Genomic DNA, 18,706 nt, shown 5'->3' with positions numbered 1-18,706 from the left:
TTCTCCTGTCTCAGCCTCCTAAGTAGCTGGGACTATGGCACCCACCACCACGCCTGGCTAATTTTTGTATTTTTCGTAGAGACGTGGTTTCACCATGTTGGCCAGGCTGGTCTCAAACTCCTGATCGCAAGTGATCCACCTGCCTCAGCCTCCCGAAGTGCTGGGATGGCCACCCAAAGTGTTGGAATTAAAGGCATGAGCCACCGCACCCAACCTAACAATAATATTTTTGAAATGTCTGTAACAGTTTCTTTACACTGCTGTCCCACATGATAAAATGTTCGGTCCTCCTACAGATGTACAAGCAATATATTCCACATACTCAAGCTTTAAACCAAGGATGAAAGTAGGAAGGAGGAACTCTGGTTAATGAATATGGTATGCAAGGCATAAAATAACCCTAAGGACCACACCTCACATCCCAGTGAAGAGCCAGCTGCCAGCTGTGAGACAAGCATTCCTTAGAAGGAAATGGACTTTAATATCAAGTTTCTTGACGATTCATAGAAGGATAAAAGAAGAAATAAAAATGTAAAGATATGTGTTCCAGGATATTTTTGCCACACTGTTTCCAGAAGCAAGGACCTGGAGATGACCTGTATGTCTGTCTACAGAGGAATTGTCAACTAAACAATATTCCTATGGAATATTACTCAGCTATTAGAAATATCTTAAAATGTGACCATAATATATTAAGCACATGTAGAATAAAACACAATAGTACAACCACATTATTATAAAACCAAACCGAACCAAACCCTAAGCCCCATTCATATGTCTCTATATATTATATAAGCCATGAAAAAATTATAGAAAGTGATACACTAAACTGTTACCATTCACTACCTGGGCAGATTTAGGATTGGAGTGTAAAGTGGGGGGATAGAGAGGAGAGAGGGACTATTGATTTCTTCCCCTGAAAGATGTGGAGGAGGAGGCTTACAATCAAGAGAGAATTATGTTCTCTTCTATGTAACAGTGCTCCTAAGCTAAGCTGTTCTACTTGTCTTATCATCACGCTGCCCTTGATACCATCTTAATGGAGGGAGAGAATAGATAATCACTCTTATCTTCTAGTCATTATTTTCTTTTTTCTTAAACCCTTTCAAGGCCAACACCACTTAGAAATCAAACTCATCTCTGTAACCAATTTTGCTGAATGCTATTTATCTGCTCCTGGACAAGAACATATTACCTTCTGCATGGTGAGTGCCATGCATGCAGAAGAGTCTGCTGGTTGTGTCTGCTGGATTTATATAGCAAATCCCACTCACTAGGCCTGGTCCAAGTACCTTCATGGATGCATTCAGATTTAAAAACATCTCTCTCCGCTGGGTGCGGTGGCTCAAGCCTGTAATCTCAGAACTTTGGGAGGCCAAGGTGCGCACATCACTCAAGGCCAGGAGTTCGAGACTAGCCTGGCCTGCATGGTGAAACCCTGTCTCTACTAAAAATACAAAAATTAGCCTGGTTTGGTGGCGTACGCCTGCAGTCCCAGCTACTAGGGAGGCTGAGCACGAGAACTGGTTGACTCCGAAAGGTACAGTTTGCGGTGGGCCAAAATCACGCCACTGCACTCCAGCCTAGGCAACAGAGTGAGAACCTGTTGCAAAAAAAAAAAAAAAAGTCTCCCTCCTCTGTGAGACACGGGTCTCAGGTCTCAGGTTTCAGGTCTCAGGTCTCAGTCTGTGTATGATGCAATAGAAAAAAACACAGGCTTAGATCTAGGTTGAGCTTTCTTTGCCTTCTACTAGCTGTGTGAACTGGAACAAAGGGCTGAGGTTCTCTGAGGTTTTGTTTGTGCATCTGTAAAATGGAGCTAGTGATGGTCCCCATCTGATACAATTTCAGAGAGGCTGGAACCACAAAATAGTTGCAATAGTTTGTAAACCAGAAGACAGTGTTGAGTGTAAAGGAAATAAATCATCATCGTACAGCAATTCAGAATAGGAACAAGTAACATACCACTGGCAAGGTGTTCAGCACAATGCCTTGCACATTGATAAAAAATAGAAGCACTTGACAAACAGTACATGTTGTTATTAATGGAGAACACAGCATCGATTTCTAGAAGACTTAGAAAATGTATCTAAAAGACTTGCAGAAATAATAAGACAACAAACCACACATCCAGTCATGTAGATGTAAGTGGCTTTTATCTAGCATAAATTTTAGGGGGTAGGTGCCCATATAACTTTTGTTGATAGGCAGCCATTTTTGCTGATAGATTATTTATCTTCAAATTTCAACCTGAGGGCTGAATTCACTGAACTCTTTTAAAAATTAGAGAAAAGAAGTCAATATGAGAAATGCTATTGGCTGCCATTTTATTGTAAGGCATATAAGCACCTTTAAATCCCAATATTAGGTACAATGGATCAATAACTGTTATCTTAAAAGAAACACCATTGTTCAGAAGGGAGTCTTTTAGTTTCAGAGGAGGAGAGCTGATTTAAGTCTTCTAAAAAATCAGTGATGCGGCTGGGCACGGTGGCTCACACCTGTAATCCCAGAACTTTAAGAGGCTGAGGTGGGCAGATCATCTGAGGTCAGGAGTTCCAGATCAGCCTGGTCAATATGGCAAAACCCCGTCTCTACTACAAATACAAAAATTAGCTGGGCGTGGTGATGTGCACCTGTAATCCCAGCTACTTGAGAGGCTGAGGCAGGAGAATCGTTTGAGGATGTAGCGAGCCGAGATTGCACCACTGCACTCCAGCCTGGGCAACACAGCGAGACTCTGTCTCAAAAAAAAAAAAAAGAAAAAAATCAGTGATGCTTCAAAAAAAAATCCTAGAGTTTTTCCTTTCCCAGCCTATAAATCATTCCATCTATAGGACCTCCCCTCCCACAACAGCCTTGCTAATAACCTGCCAAAATGGGGAGGCTGCATTGCTCTTGAATCCTGAGTATCTCTGCGGCACTAATCTTATACTGAAGTACTCCATTATAAAAGCATCAGGCGAGCTTGCTCCACCACATGAATCATGATAAAAAGGGTAAAAGCTGCTAATAAGTACTAAATACGTTTTCTAAGCCTGTCACTGTTCTACGGAGGGTCTGACAAACGGCTCTGCACCATGGGGTGGGGGCGGGTACAGACTCCTGTCATTCATTCCCAACAAAAAGGGTGGAAGGTTATGGGCACCGCTCTTGCCATGACCTGAACGCTGACCATAAACTCCATCATACCACATGCCACAGACCACAGCTGGTCTTAGGTCATTTTTAGGCTTACTATTTGTTATGCTTCAGGCATTTCTTGCTATACTAGGAAGGTGAGTTAATTAAAATCACAATAAAAACACAACAACTCAGAAAAAAAATCCTGTCATCATTTCCATTTTTCACAACACAAATAGCATCAGTTATTCAATTGCCTACTTGACACTGACATTTGGATGTGAAACAGTGTAGCAAACTTGTCTGCAATCAAAATCGTGATTTTCCCTAAAACCTGCTCTTCCCAAAGTCGTCTCCATTTCTGCAGATGGCAACTTCATCTTCCCAGCTGCTCTGGCCAAAAACCTTGGCATTATCCTTGGCTCCTCTCTTATTCTCATATCCACATTCTTGTAAGTAAATCCTGGCACTTCCATCTCCAACTTCCAACTATGTCTAGAATTCAGCCACAGCTACTCCACTACACCTACCGTGGTCTGACTCACTCTCACTCTCCTCTGCCTTGCTGTAACATACTCCTAACTCGTCTCCCTGCTTCCATCCTTGGCTGCCTACAGTCTATTCCTAAAATAGCAACCAAAGTGATCCTTTTAAAATGAAAATCAGATCATGTCACTCTCTGTTCAAAACCTTCCAGTGGCGTCCTGTCTTACTGATTTTGGGAAAAGCTCCAGCCCCACCACAACCCCTGATCACTACCCAGACACCTCTCCAGCCTTACTTCTCATCACTCACTCACATCATCAGGCCCCAGCCATGCTGGCTTCCACAAACCAGGCATGGTGATCTCAGGGCCTTCGCATTTGCTGTTTCTCTGTTGCAGGGCTCTTCCCCCAGTTAACTGCCCTGCTAGGCCCCTCACCACTTCGTAGCTCTGTTCGTATGCCATCTTAACAGAAAGCACTTCCTTGATCCCTGACATAAAATCTACCCTATTCTTATTATTTTTTCTAACCTTTATCCTGTTAATCTTTTTTGCCCTATATCCTTATTGCTATCTAAAAAATCAATCCATTTATTTGTTTGTTTATATTATGACTCTCCCACCCCTACCCTCAGTGGAATGTAAGCTCTAGGAGGGAAGGAGATTTTGACTATTTGCTCATTGCTGTTTCCCTAGGACCTAGGCCATATAGTAAGCACACAACATAGACACTCAACAAATATTTGCTGAATGAATAAATGGCTTTCAGAGACAGTTTTAAGTAACTAATAGGCATGAAATCGCTTCAAGACAGAAGCTATCTCTTGATCATTTTAGCATAATAAGCCTGAGTAGGAGCTGGCTGCATTTCAGGTGAGCTGCAGACCGGAGGCGGAAGGGTAGAAAGGAGCCCATAACACACACGCAGTTACCGTACATAAAGTTCCCAATTTAGTTAGCTCTGGATACATCAGTTGGGTGGCTATGCAGGGCAGGAGCCCGAGAGCACAGGCAGTAGCTCCGCCAACAGCTTCCCCTACTTTTTAGGGTCTCCAACAGGGATGCACAGCTGGTGATGCCACCTGGGGCAGGAAAGCTCAATTCTTGTTAAATCCCTGCCCTTTCTTGCCCCAGGCTTACACCATCATTTGAGAAGACTCCCTTTCTGCTATGGGAATAGTTATGAACGCCAAGTTTTCCGCTTCTCAAGCCAAACTCAACATCACCAAGGCCACATTTCATGGGGCAGATGGGTCGTCCCCAATAGGACCTCAGCCACCAGCTCTGCTGGGCCCAGGATGCTATCTCCTCACAGTCCACTCCCTCCTTCTGATTCCCCACCCTTTTATCAGGGTGTTTTGAATGCGGCAACGGTTAGCAAACCATGACAACAAATCCATTTCCAACTGCACTCTACCCCACAGTCAATTACCTTTTAAAAGATTCAAACAATAAGTAAAATAGTATATATTTACCCACATAGCTACTATTTGCAGTAATCTTTCTTTATGAATAAAGATCTCTATTTCTATCTGGTATCTTTTTTTTTTTTTGGAAGATATTTTCGCTATAGAATTCTAGGTTGACAGGCTTTTCTTTTCATACTTTATTGTTATTATTTTTTCACTAAACATACAACCCTGCCCAGGGTTTACCTGTGTGACTTTGGCACACCTCTTTATCCTTTGATTCTTCTAGTTGCTGACCTGAAAAAAGGTGAATAAGGGTGATGATGATGATACGACCTGCCCAAGCCATTCATGAGGGATATTGGTCTGTAATATTCTTTTTTTGTAATATCTTTGTCTGATTTTGGAATCAGGATACTGCTGGTTTTTCAATGAGTTGGAAAGTACCCCATCCTCTTTAATTTTGGGGAAAATTTTTAGAATTATTTCTTAAATTGTTGAAATAATTCATCAGTGAACTCCTCTGGGCCTAAAGTTTTCTTCATGGAAAGGTTCTTAACTACACTGCCAATCTCTTTAGTAGATATAGGACTATTCAGGTTGACTGTTTCTCCTTAAGTGAGCTTTGGCAGTTTGTGTATTTCAAAAATTCTGTCATTTCAGCTAAGATTTTAAATGTTTAGGCACAAAGTTGTTCAGAGTATTCCTTTATTATTTTCTTAATAGTTACAGAATCTATAGTTATGTCATCTCTGTCATTCCTGATATCGGTAGTTTTTGTCTTCTCTCTTTTTCTCTTTATCAGGCTGGTTAGATGTTAATCAATTTAATTGACCATTTCAAAGAGCCAGCTTTTGCTTTCCTTGATTTTCTGTTTCATTGATCTCTGCTTTGACCTTTTTCACTTCCTTCTGTTTACTGTGGATTAATTTGCTCTTCTTTTTCTATTTCTGAAAGTGGAAGTTTTTGTTTGTTTGTTTGTTTTTTGAGATGGGGTATTGTTCTGTTGCCAGGCTGGAGTGCAGTGGGGTGATCTTGGCTCACTGCAATCTCCAATTCCCTGGTTCAAGCTATTCTTCTGCCTCAGCCTCCCAAGTAGCTGGGACTACAGGGGTGTGCCACCATGCCCAGCTAATTTTTGTATTTTTAGTAAAGACAGGGTTTCACCATGTTGGCCAGGATGGTCTCGATCTCTTGACCTCATGATCCTCCCGCCTCGGCCTCCCAAAGTGCTGGGGTTATAGGCGTGAGCCACCACACCTAGCTGAAAGTGGAAGATGATATCATCAATTTTAGACCATTCTTTTTTTCTAACATAGGCATTAATGCTACAAATTTCCCCTTATCTACTGCTTTAGTGACATTCCACAAATTCTGACATATTGTGTTTTATCATTCAGTTAAATAATGCTTTCTATTTTTTGTCTTGATTTCTTTTTTGACCCACCTGTTATTTATATGTAAGTAATATATTTTCTAATCTTTTGGAAAGTTTAAAAGGATTTTTTTTTATTGATTTCTAAATTTCATTGTGGTTGTTTTCTGGCCCAAAAGATAATCTATCTTGGTAAATGTTTCATATCCACGTGAAAAGAATGTGTATTCTGCTGTTATTGGTTGTTGAGTGTTCTATAAATATTAATTAGGTCATGTTGGTTGACAGTGTTGTGAGAGTCTATTATATCCTGGCTGATTTTCTGTCTATCTGTATTACCAATTATTGAGAGACAGGTTTTAAAAATTCATAATTGTGGCTTTGTTTATTTCTCCTTATAGAGATTTTTTTTTTTGAGATAGAGTTTCACTGTGTCACCTAGACTGGAGTGCAGTGGCATCACCTCAGCTCACTGCAGTCTCTGCCTGCCAGGTTCTAGCAATTCTCCTGCCTCAGCCTCCTGGGTAGTTGGGATTACAGGCATGTGCCACCATGCCTGGCTAATTTTTGTATTTTTAGTAGAGACAGAGTTTCACCATGTTGGTCAGGCTGGTTTTCAACTCCTGACCTTACCTCAGGTGATCCACCTGCCTCGGCCTCCCAAAGTGCTAGGATTACAGGCGAGAGCCACTGTGCCTGGCCTCTCCTTATAGTTCTATCGGTTTTTGTTTCATGTATTTTGAAGCTCTCTTATTAAGTACATAAACATTCAGGATTGCTATGTCCTCCTGAAGAATTACCTCTTTATTATGAAATAACTTTCTTTATTCCTGGTAATATTCTTTGCACTGAAATCTACTTTGACTGATATTAATATTGCCACTGCAGCTTTCTTTTGACTTGCGTTAGTGTGGTATATCTTTTCTATCTTTTACATTTAACTTATTTGAATCTTTACGTTTAAAGTGTGTTTCTTGCAGGCAGCATATATTTGAATCTTGTTTTCTTATCCAATCTGACAATCTCCACCTTTTAACCAGAGAGCATTTACATTTAATGTGATTATTGATATGGTTAGGTTAAAGTTCATCATTTTGGTATTTTCCATTTCTTCTTTTTTTTTTTTTAACAGATGAGGTCTTGCTGTGTCACTAAGGCTGGAGTACAGCAGCATGATCATAGCTTACTGCAGCCTCAAACTTCTGGGCTCAAGTGATTCTCCCATCTTAGCCTCCCAAGTAGCTGGAACTACAAACATATGCCACTATGTCTGGCTAATTTTTTTTTTTTAATTTAGAAATGGGGTCTTTCCTAGGTTGATCTTAAACTCCTAGGCTCAAGCGATCCTCCTGCCTCAGCCTCCTGAGTAGCTAGGATCACAGGTGCAAGTCACTGCACCCAGTTCTATTTCTCCTTTCTGATTTTGATTCTCTTCCCTGCTTTTTCTGCCCTATTTTGGATTTTTTTTAACAATTTCATTTTATCTCCTTTGTTGGCTTATCAGCTATAATTCTGTTTTGTTATTTTAGTGCTTGCTCTAGGGTTTATGGTATAAGTGTTTAACTCATCAGTCTACCTTCAGATGGTATTATATACTTCATATGTACTACAAGAACCTTACAATAGCAGATTACTATTTCTCCCCTCCAATCTTTATGTTGACACACATTTTATTTTACATACATTTTAAACCCAATAATGTTATTATTTTTGGTTAGAGTCAATTATCTTTTAAAAGATTTGACAAATAGCATATATTTACCCATATAGCTACTATTTCTAGTGATCTTCATATTTTGTAAATAAAGATCTCTATTTCTAGCTATCTTTTAAAAAATATGTATTTTCACTGGGTACAGAATTCTAAGTTGACAGAGTTTTCTCTTTCCATATCTTATTTTTTTCTTACTAACCATAGTTTACTGACATTTCCAAACTTTAAAGGTGTGGCTACACCATGTTATTGTTTGTATTGCTTACAACAAGAATTCTCCTGTTATATTATCTTTGTTCCTCTCTATATAACATGTTTTATTTCTCTGGCTGCTTTGACGTTATTTTCTTCACCACTGGTTTTTAGTAATTTGATTATGACATGCCTTGATGTCATTTTCTTTGTATTTCTTGAGCGTGGGTTTCACTGAGTTTTTGGGTGTGGTATTACAGTTATTATCCAATTTGGAAGACTTTCAGCCATTACTTCCTTATACACACTCTAATTACATGAATATTAGAATTTTTAAAGTTGTCCCACAGGGAATTGAGCCTCTTTTCAACTTTTAAAATTCTTTTTTTTTGTGTGTTTTACTTTGAGTAGTTTCTTTTGCTACACCTTCAAGTTCATTAATCTTTTTTTTCCAGCAATATCTATACCATTAATCCCATCCAGTATATTTTCCATTTTAGACACTGTTGATTTCATTTCTAGAATTTTGATTTTGATCTTCTTATAGCTTCCATGTCTCTACTTAACTTTTTAAAAACATATGAAATAAAGTTATAATTAACTCTGCTAATTCTAATATCTGTGTCAACTCTGGGTTGGTTTTGATTGAGTGATAATACTTGTCACTGTGGGTCATGTTTCTCTACTTTTTTGCATGCCTGGTAATTTTTGATTGAGTTTCACATTGCTTAGTGCTGAATATTTTTGTATTGATATAAGTATTATATCAAGTTTTGTTCTGGGTGCATTATATATTTGGAAACAATTTGATCCTTTTGGGTAATAATTTATGATTTTTTTAGACTGGTCCAGAACACTGTTTAGTCTAGGGCTGATTAGAACCCACTAAGGCAAAATTCTTCTAAGTACTCTACCTGCTTCCCCATGAGTTATTAATTAGGAGGTTTTCCAGTCTGGGTGGTAGGAAGAGGCACTATTCTTTTAGCCCTGAATGAGCACTAGACACTGTTCCCTATATCCCTTTAGGGTGATTCCTTTCCCAGCCTCAGATAGCTTCCTCACAGCATGTGCTGATCAATAATCCACTGAGTAGCTGAGAGGACTCTGTAGATCTCTGCAGTTCTCTCTTCATACAGCTCTCCTGTCTCCAGTACTGCGTCCTCTGAACTCTAGCCTCCTTGATCTCCTTGGACTCTCAGCTCCATCTCCTCAACTCAGGAAGTCTTCTAGGCTCTATCTGGGTTTGCTCTCCCTGCACCATGGCCTGAAAATTCTCCCAAGGCAATAAGCTGAGGCAACTATATATAGAGCTCACTTCATTTGTTTCCCATTTCTTAGAAATTATTGTCCTTCACTACCTGATGTCCAGTGTCTTAAAAACCAGCTTTTTATGTATTTTGCCTGGCTTTTAAAAAATTTGGTTGTTTTAGGCAGGAGGGCAGATTTATCTGGTCCCTATTACTTTATCTTGGCCCAAATGTCATTTTATACCTATGTTTATGTTCCACTTGGGGCACTATTACATTATTACTGCAATAAATGTGGTTGACTTAAATTTCCTTTGTTGATAAGTTGTCATTTTTTCAGGGTATGTATTTAATGCATGTTTGTCAAAGGTACTAGGTGATAACTCCTTTCCTTCTTGCTTCTTTATACTTTGTAGCCTGTTAGGGATGTAAACGTACTCAGTAGAATACTGGCCTATTATAGTAATATGGGCTTATAAGTTCTTTTGAAGAAATTCAGTTTATGTCATAAATTAACTGTGTTAACTTAACAAAAAACGAAATGGCAAAAAGGAACATGGAAATAGGAATCTGGTAGACTTGGGCCTTTTATTGCAACAAAGGTTCATTCATTAGTGAAGGTAAAACTATGGAATGAAGAAAGCAGGTCAGGATTGTAGGCTGCTTTCATTCCCATTATGGATAATCTTTGCATGGAAGAAACTGACCACCTAATATGGGGTTTGCATGGGAAACTGTGGATCCCAGGCACTTCAGCAGTTGGGTCTCTGCTGTGCCATCAGCCCTGTGCTCTGGAGGGGCCGCCGCGTTGACTTGCCAAGCAGCCCAGCAGAGCTCCCAGGGAGTAGGGAAAGTGGGCCAGCCCACCAGCCAGCCACTGTTCACGCTCACTTGGCAGAAGGTGCAGAGGGCAGGCCCACTCAGAGCCAGCTGGCCGACTCCCATTTGCAGGTCCAGCAAGTCTGGGCCAAACTGCCTCGCTTTCATTCTCTGACTACGCGGTCCCCAGTGCAGCTTCTGGTGGAAGCAAAGGCAACTGGCACAAACAAACAGCCCCTCAATCCTGTTCTTGACATGCTGTTGCCAAAATTCAGTTTGAGGGAACAAAGGCAAACGTAAACCTCAGCTCCTGCTGGAAAAGTTAAGCTAAAAGAAACCAAAAGGAGTGAGTGGCTCAACCGCTCAAATTTACTCACACATTTCTGCTGTCAAACTGAGGGAAAGATTCCTCTCTGGAAAAAAAGGAAACCTCTTCAAGACATCTGTCAACTCATTTCTGAAAAGTCAGCTTCCACAATTGGTGGCTCTAAAAAAGGGGGGTGTCAGGAGTGCTGGCAGTAGTGACATCTTTTGCAGTTAGTAACTTGGATGCTGGCTTGCTGGGTGGGTGGGCTGGTGACAGAGGCCTCCTTAGCTCCACTCCCACCCACCTGGAACAAGAGTTCCACAGCTTATTGATGCCAAGGGCCCATCTGCCAGGCTGGGGAAGCCTATGGACACTTCTCAGAGCAATGCTCTTAATACATAAAATAAAATGTACCAGATTTTAAAGAAAATCAATTAGACTGAAATACAGTTATCAAAATTTGTTCAAAGCCAAGTGTGATGAGGTTTTGCCTGTAATCTCAGCTCCTTAGAAGGCTGAGGCAAGAGGATCGCTTGAGCCCAGGAGTTCGAGACCAGGCTAGGCAACATAGCAAGACCCTGTCTCAAAAAAAAGAGAACGAACAAGATCTAATGGTAAAAGAAATGATAAATTATTGAGGTGATAGATTTCCCAATTACCTTGATTAGATCATTGCATATTGTATGCCCATATCAAAATATCACATGTATCCCATAAATATATACAACCATTACATAGCCATAGTAATTAAAAATAAAAAGCAAATATCTAGAAAAAAAAAGATCCAGTGGTAGATCTAAAAACTATCCCCATTTCGAAGTGGTGATGAGTGTCCGTGCCATTTCAAGAGGTCTGTAGGTGATGTGAAAGTAAATGCTTTCCTTGGGAGACAACATCACAGGGCTTTGTTGCCTACACGCACAAATGAAGGGAACAACAAATTTCAGCTATAAGGTTAATTTTTTAAAAATTCAATGTTTTTCTCATCCAACTATACAAACTCCCCTGAATTCTAGTCACATCTGTGAATCCCAGGACTCTTCAATGAAGAAGATGTTTCTCGCCCACCTTGGTCTCCCAAAGTGCTGGGATTACAGTGAAGCCCTGTCTCTACTAAAAATACAAAAATTAGCCGGGTGTGGTGGCATGCACCTGTAGTCCCAGCTACTCAGGAAGCTGAGGCAGAAGAAATCGCTTGAATCCAGGAGGGAGATGTTGCAGTGAGCTGAGATCATGCCACTGCACTCCAGCCTGGGCGACAGAGCAAGACTTCATCTCAAAATAAATAAATAAATAAACACAAAACAGAAGACGTTTCACAGTTCATTTTCTGGACTGTCAGGAAAGAGCACTACAATGGGAGACAAAGGGGCTGGGTCCTCATTTTGGCTCCACTTCCTAACTCCTAAGCCAGAGAACATGTGCTGTCTTGCCTGGTGGCCTCTGGCCAAGCCACTCTCTCTACCTACAATGCTCTTCCTCATCCGCACTCCCTGGCTAGCCCTAGTTGCTCCTTTAAGAGGTGTAAATAGCACCCTTTTGGAAGGCCTTCCTAGCTCTCAAAAGGTTGGCACAGAATCAGGGGTATCCTCTGTGGTCCCAAAGCACCCTATGCCCAACTCTATTATTAATCTTCTCAACTATGGTGCAATGATCAGCTCATGCCATCTGTCTCCACCCCTTGCACAAGAGTGGGAGTTCCTTTGAGGCAACACTAATGATTCATTTATCCTTGTGATCCTGGGGTCAAGCACAGGGCTCGGCACATAGAAGACCATTAATATATATTTACTATGAATAGATGATAGAATGGAAGAAAGCTGTGACCACATCCAGCCTATCTCTCTCTCTCACTGCAGAAATATTCTTCATTTCACACCAGTGATTCTCAATCCTAAATATATGTGAGAATTGCTTTTGGAGATCTTAGAAAACACTGAGATCCAGGTAACAACCTCAGAGATTCAGATTTCAGTGGCCTGGAATGGAGTCCTGGCCTTTGAATTTTAAAAAACCATCCTGGTGTCTGGGCGTGGTGGCTCACGCCTATAATACCAGTACTTTGGGAGGCCAAGGCGGGTAGATCACAAGGTCAGGAGTTCAAGACCAGTCTGACCAATATGATGAAACCCTATGTCTACTAAAAAAAAAAAAAAAAAAAAAATTAACCGGGCATGGTGGTGCACACCTGTAGTTCCAGTTACTCGGGAGGCTGAGGCAGGAGAATCACTTGAACCCAGGAGGCCAAGGTTGCAGTGAGCTGAGATTGCACCATTGCACTGCACTCCAGACTGGGCGACAGAGCAAGACTCTATCTCAAAAGTAGGAAAACAACCATCTAGGTGCTGCCAGGGTTGAGAACCCACAGTACCACAAGAACAGCAGCTGTGGTGAGAGAACGAGAAAAGAACACCCCAGGTGAACTTCTTTCCTAGACTCAGAAAGATGAAATTAGTGCAGAATTTGAAACTCTTCAAGGAACTAAATACGTACATTGAATTTCTGACCCTCAGAGTCAGGTTACAGTTCCAAATCCAGTAATGTCTATGATAGCTGAAATACAAACAGTCTAGGACTTACATGAAAAAATCTGGGGCTTGGCCAGGCATGGTGGCGCATACCTGCAATCCTGACACTTTGGGAGGCTGAGGCAGGAGGATCGCTTGAGTCTAGGAGTTCAGGATCAGCCTAGACAACATAGTGAGATCCCGTCTCTACTAAAAATACAAAACATTCACCAACAGTGGTGGCACACACCTGTGGTCCCAGCTACACGGGAGGCTGAGGTGGGGGAATTGCTTGAGCTCAGGAGGCAGAGGTTGCAGTGAGCTGAGATCGCACCACTGTACCACCGCACTCCAGCCTGGGTGATAGAGCGAGACTCTGCCTCAAAAAAACAAAACAAAACAAAAAAAAACCCTGAGGTTTGACAGTGAAAACCATGAAACAAATGGCAAACTCCATGAGAAAGCACACTGAGGCCCCTGCTCTGTTCCCTTGCTGTAAGACATCTTTGGAAAAAGGGCTCAATCCTAGATGACAGCACATCTTTTACATCTGCAAGGTAGTGACGATCATGGTAATACCAACCTCAAAGTACTACTGTAGGAACTAAAGTAGGTAATGGGGATGAAGGCATTTTTTTCTTTTTTTTTTTAATTATACTCTAAGTTCTGGGGTACATGTGCAGATTGTGCAGGATTGTTACACAGGTATACACATGCCATGGTGGTTTGCTGCATCCATCCTCCCATCACCCATACTAGGTATTTCTCCTAATGTTATCCCTCCCCAATCTCCCTACTGCCTGCCATCCCTCCCCTAGCCCCTCGACCCCCCAACAGACCCCAGTGTATGATGTTCCCCTCCCTGTGTCCATGCATTCTCATTGTTCAATACCCACCTATGAGTGAGAACATGCAATTTTTGGTTTTCTCTTCTTGTGTCAGTTGGCTGAGAATAATGTTTTCCAGCTTGGATGAAGGCATTTTGTAAGTTGCCAAACATGTTAACAAGATGAAGTCTTTAGCACTACATTCTATTGATTGAGCTCTTATTTATTTATTTATTTATTTTTGAGACAGAGTTTCACTCTTGTTGCCCAGGCTGGAGTGCAGTGGAACGATCTCAGCTCATTGTAACCTCTACATCCTGAGTTCAAGCAATTCTTCTGCCTCAGCCCCCCAAGTAGCTGGGATTATAGGCATGCGCCACCACACCTGGCTAACTTTTATATTTTTAGTAGAGACGGGGTTTCACTAAGTTGGCCAGGGTGGTCTTGATCTCTTATGATCCATCTGCCTCGGCCTCCCAAAGTGCTGGAATTACAGGCGTGAGCCTCTGCACCTGGCTTGATTGAGTTCTTATAGGTGGAAGGATCTTTATGGCTCAGTGCTTAAGGCCATAGATTCCAGAGCCAGACTCCCTGGGTTCAAATTCTGGCTCCATCTCTTTTTAGCTATGTCATCCTATGCAAATGACTTAATTTTTTTTGTCCCTCAATTCCTCAATAACAGTATCTACCTCACGGGGATTTTGGAAGATTTGACTGAGTTAATATACTTAAAATATCTGGAATAGTGGTTCTCAAATGCAAGCATGCATCAGAATCTCCTGGAGGGCTTGTTAAAACACTGACTGCTGGACCCTTCCCCATAGCTTTGATTCAGTAAATCTGGGCTGGGCTTCATGAATATGCATGTCTACCAAATTCCTAGGTGATGCTGATGTTGCTGGTCTGGGAACAACACTTTGAGAACCGCTGGCTTAGAAAAATGCCTAGCATACAGTAAGCAACTAATAAATGTTAGCTTTTATTATCTTTTCCTGGGCTCTATTTCCTTAGTCCCTGAGCAAAACACTTTATGCTCCAGTGCTACTCAGTACTGCCTTCATGTGGAAGCAATTCTGAAATCTACTTGCAGTGATTCTCAAAGTGTGGTTCCAAGATAAGCAGCACCAGCATCCCCAGGGAGCTTGTCTGAAACACAAGTTTTTGGGCCTTCATCCAGACTTACTGAATCAGCAGCTTTGAGGCCTCAATATCCTGTGTCCTAACAACCCTCCAAGTGATTCTAATGCACCTCAAGTTTAAGAACAGCTCTACCAGAAAATCACCATCATCACCACAATGACCCTTATTGAAAATGTACAGGGAAGGATAGCTTAAGGTCCAGAGTATAGTTTTTGGTTAACTGGAGTCTAAGGCCTGGCTCAGCCTGTTAGTCACCTTATGGCCTTAAGTGAGTTATGAACCTCCTTTATGCCCCAATTTTCTCACTATAAAATTGGCATCATTACAGGACCTACCTCACAGCAACCTCAAACGATACAAATAAAGTGTTTGGCACATACCACCGGTTCAAAGAATGTTAGCTGACATTGTTATCATCTTTGTAATCATTCTGATACGTCTGCTCTCAATGTGATTAGAGATGGTTTATAACAAAGACACAAATATAGAGAAAGATTAAAAAAAAAAGAAGTAAAAACATCACACAGAAAGTGAAGAGAATGAAAGTTGAAAAGTCATGACAACTTGTCCTCTGCACTGGGGTCTAAACTTCCCTTCAGTCCAGAGCAACAGGGGAAATGCAGAGGCTACAGAGTTCTAACTCCCTGAAAAGAGGAAGGAGGCTGGCTCTTCTGGAGAGACAGTATCATCCCCTACCCCTCAACACTATGAACCTCTGCACAAATGCCTGTGTAAGAGGAGGGAGACTCCGTCTGCAGGGCTCCATGTACCTGCTTCTTTCGTTAATTCTCAACAAGAGCCAGGGGCAACATCCTTAGATCTCAGAATTTGAGAGCTGTTACACTCACTTTGGGTGCCGGATATCTGGGAGAGAGCGATTCAAGGAGATTTTATCACTGACGTAGATGTTAAATCCATTTTCTCGGTAAGCCTGATCCACTCTCTCAGCATCGGTCATGGGGTAAGGTCTTCCTTGTTCTCCATTTCCTAGAAGCAAAGAGCAAATTCGATGTTGCTAATAATGTTTGGGGGTACTCTATATGGAGTGGGGGGAAAGGATGAAAAATATGATTAAACCACTACGATAAAACTTGACTTACATGTAGAGCATAGCTCAAATTTTTCAGGGGGAAGTGCAAAGAGCGGAAGGGGAGCAAGTATTTATTCAGCCACTTTGCACATCTTGTTCTCAGGTAATCACAGTGGCCCTGTGGGGTGGATATGAGACCCCTCATTCCATAGAAAGATAATCTGAGACTCAGAAAGGTTATCAAGTCAGGAGTATGGATTCCAAAGCCCATGCTCCCCTCACTCTGTCAGGAGCTCCAAAGACTCCTGCCCTTGGAGACCAGTTACTGGATGGCTAGTTCCACCATTTGTGAACTGATCAACCTTGGGACAAGTCCCAGCAGCTCTCAGAGCTAAAGCTCCCTCCTCTGACACCCACAGCACTCTTGGGAGAGAAAATGAGAGTTGCCAATTTGAAAGTATTTTGTAAACTATAAAATACTTCATAAACATGAGGAAAGATGATTACACTAGGTAGGGCCAACTTTATATGTAAATCAAAATTGGCATAAATGATAAAAGATGCTTTGATTTTATTTTTGTTTTTAGGCCAGCAAACAAATTAAGATCTGCCTACTCTAAACCAGGAGTGCCAGAAAAGTGTTGCTTTGAGTCGTGGATTTGGGTGGGTTAAAGTGCTAGCTTTCCTCCCTGCACAATCCATTTGGAGAAAGAGTCTGATACTCCAGGAAATTTTTCTCTAGGCTCCCAGGGTGCATAGTGGGAATGTCCACATCGACCCCTGCAATAGTAGCTCAAGAATCTGTCATTGGTGAGATCTTGAAGAAATGGCAATAAAACCAGCTGGTTAAAAATCATCTTGCTTTCTGGAGCTTGTGGTCTCAGCAACACCTATTTACTCTGCAAAGTAAACATTGACAAAGTCAGATTGCCAGGAAAGTGCAAGCTGAGAGGCGGAGCCCAAGGGCTCTGACTACTCCAATCCAGTCAGACAAGAAACAGGACTCTGTCACCTACTGTAAGGTTTGTTCTTGCCAAGTTTAAAAGGAAGAAACTGAGGCCAACACAAGAAAATCCAATATAAAGGAATTTATTCAGGCTCCCGGGAGAAGTTCTGCGGTCCAACAGGAGGGGCTGGAGAAGTCGCACGGACTCCTGTCAGAGGTGGGGTTTTATAGGGAGTGGAGGAGCTCGATTTGTTGTGGGAGAGCAGGACTACTATTGGGTAAGGTTACAAGCCTTTGTTTGCATACAGGACTTGGCTGCTATTGGTTAGAATTACTCGGCTGCTATTGGCTAGAAGAACTCGGCTGCTATTGGCTAGAAAGACTCGGCTGCTATTGGCTAGAAAGACTTGGCTGCTATTCACTAGAATCACAAGACCCCGCTTGCATACTGGGTTCTTTAAGGGAAAGCCAGGTTGTGCGAGAAGGGGAAAAGGGAACAACCTAAGCATGTCTGAGCTTTTGGAAAAAAGAGGGGGGGATGTGCATCCGAGCTCCCGGCGAGGCAACCGGCCTTACACCTACAGCTTGTAATGCTTCATAAGACATCAATGATTAGACCCCAGGACAGACAACACGAGGGACCCAAACACAGTAAGCAGGAGATCAGAAGTGTTTGCCCAGGGAGGGAAGGTTCAGGAGGGCAGTACAGGAGACAAATTCAGAGTTCAGGCCCTGAAGCCGGGCGGAGTGGAGTTCCAAGGCCAGCCCTACCCATCCCCAGCTATGTCATCTTGGGCATGCCTTCAGCCTTTCTGAGTCTCAGATTTTGCCCTTTGTATTAATTAGAATGAGAAGGTTCAATGTGAATGATGTGGTGATTAAGGAGGTAAAGCAGGCAAGATGCCTGGCACATAGCATTCGACAAATGCTGGTTATTCTTCTTAATGTCTCCACTGCTGGTTACTCTTGTCTGGCTTGTTAGCCCAATGTTCTAACAATTCTGGTATGTGGCAAATCAGCTCTTCCCAATCATTTTCTTTCTTAATGTAAGCAGCACCTGTAATTCCAGCACATTGGGAGGCTGAGGAGGGTGAATCACTTGAGGCCAGGAGTTCGAGACCAGCCTGGCCAACATCGTGAAATCCTGACTCTACTAAAAATGCAAAAATTAGCCTGGCATGGTGGCATGGGTCTGTAATCTCAGCTACTTTGGAGGCTGAAACAGGAGAATCACTTGATAGGAGGTAGAGGTTGCAGTAAGTGGAGATTCCACCACTGCATTCCAGACTGGGTGACAGAGCGAGACTCTGTCTCAAAACAAAACAAAACAAAACAAACAAAAAAGTCAGCACTCATTCCCCCTTCTCATTTTCTGGCACCTCTAGATTTCTTTTATCATCAGTTAATTTATTGTGGTAAGCTGGTTTTGTCACAATGTGATTTAAAAAAATCAATAGTGGTGAAAGCCTTTAATGGAGATAAAAAAATGATAAAATACTAATACCAATCCCTTATATTTCTATAGTGCTTTCTAGTATTACAAAGCTACTACATACTCATTGCTTTACTTGGCACACTCACAATAA

The 18,706-nt window shown here is 41.7% G+C and overlaps 1 protein-coding gene across 4 annotated transcripts in view; it reads right to left on the bottom strand.

The window, feature by feature from the left end:
• GALNT10 (polypeptide N-acetylgalactosaminyltransferase 10) overlaps positions 1 to 18,706 on the bottom strand; it is a 230,473-nt gene that overhangs the window by 105,487 nt on the left and 106,280 nt on the right. For all 4 annotated transcript variants that reach the window (XM_064366544.1, XM_012455784.2, XM_012456468.2 and 1 more), the window contains exon 3: positions 15,993 to 16,131. In XM_064366544.1, coding sequence (XP_064222614.1) covers positions 15,993 to 16,131 — 139 coding nt within the window. The remainder of the gene's footprint in view (positions 1 to 15,992; positions 16,132 to 18,706) is intronic.

The sequence above is a fragment of the Aotus nancymaae genome, unplaced genomic scaffold, assembly GCF_030222135.1.
Source record: "Aotus nancymaae isolate 86718 unplaced genomic scaffold, 86718_ANA_hifiasm-v0.15.2.pri h1tg000064l_1, whole genome shotgun sequence".
NCBI classification, from domain to species: domain Eukaryota; kingdom Metazoa; phylum Chordata; class Mammalia; order Primates; family Aotidae; genus Aotus; species Aotus nancymaae.
The sequence above is the reverse complement of the archived record's forward strand: the minus strand, read 5'-3'. Positions and strand labels throughout refer to the sequence as shown.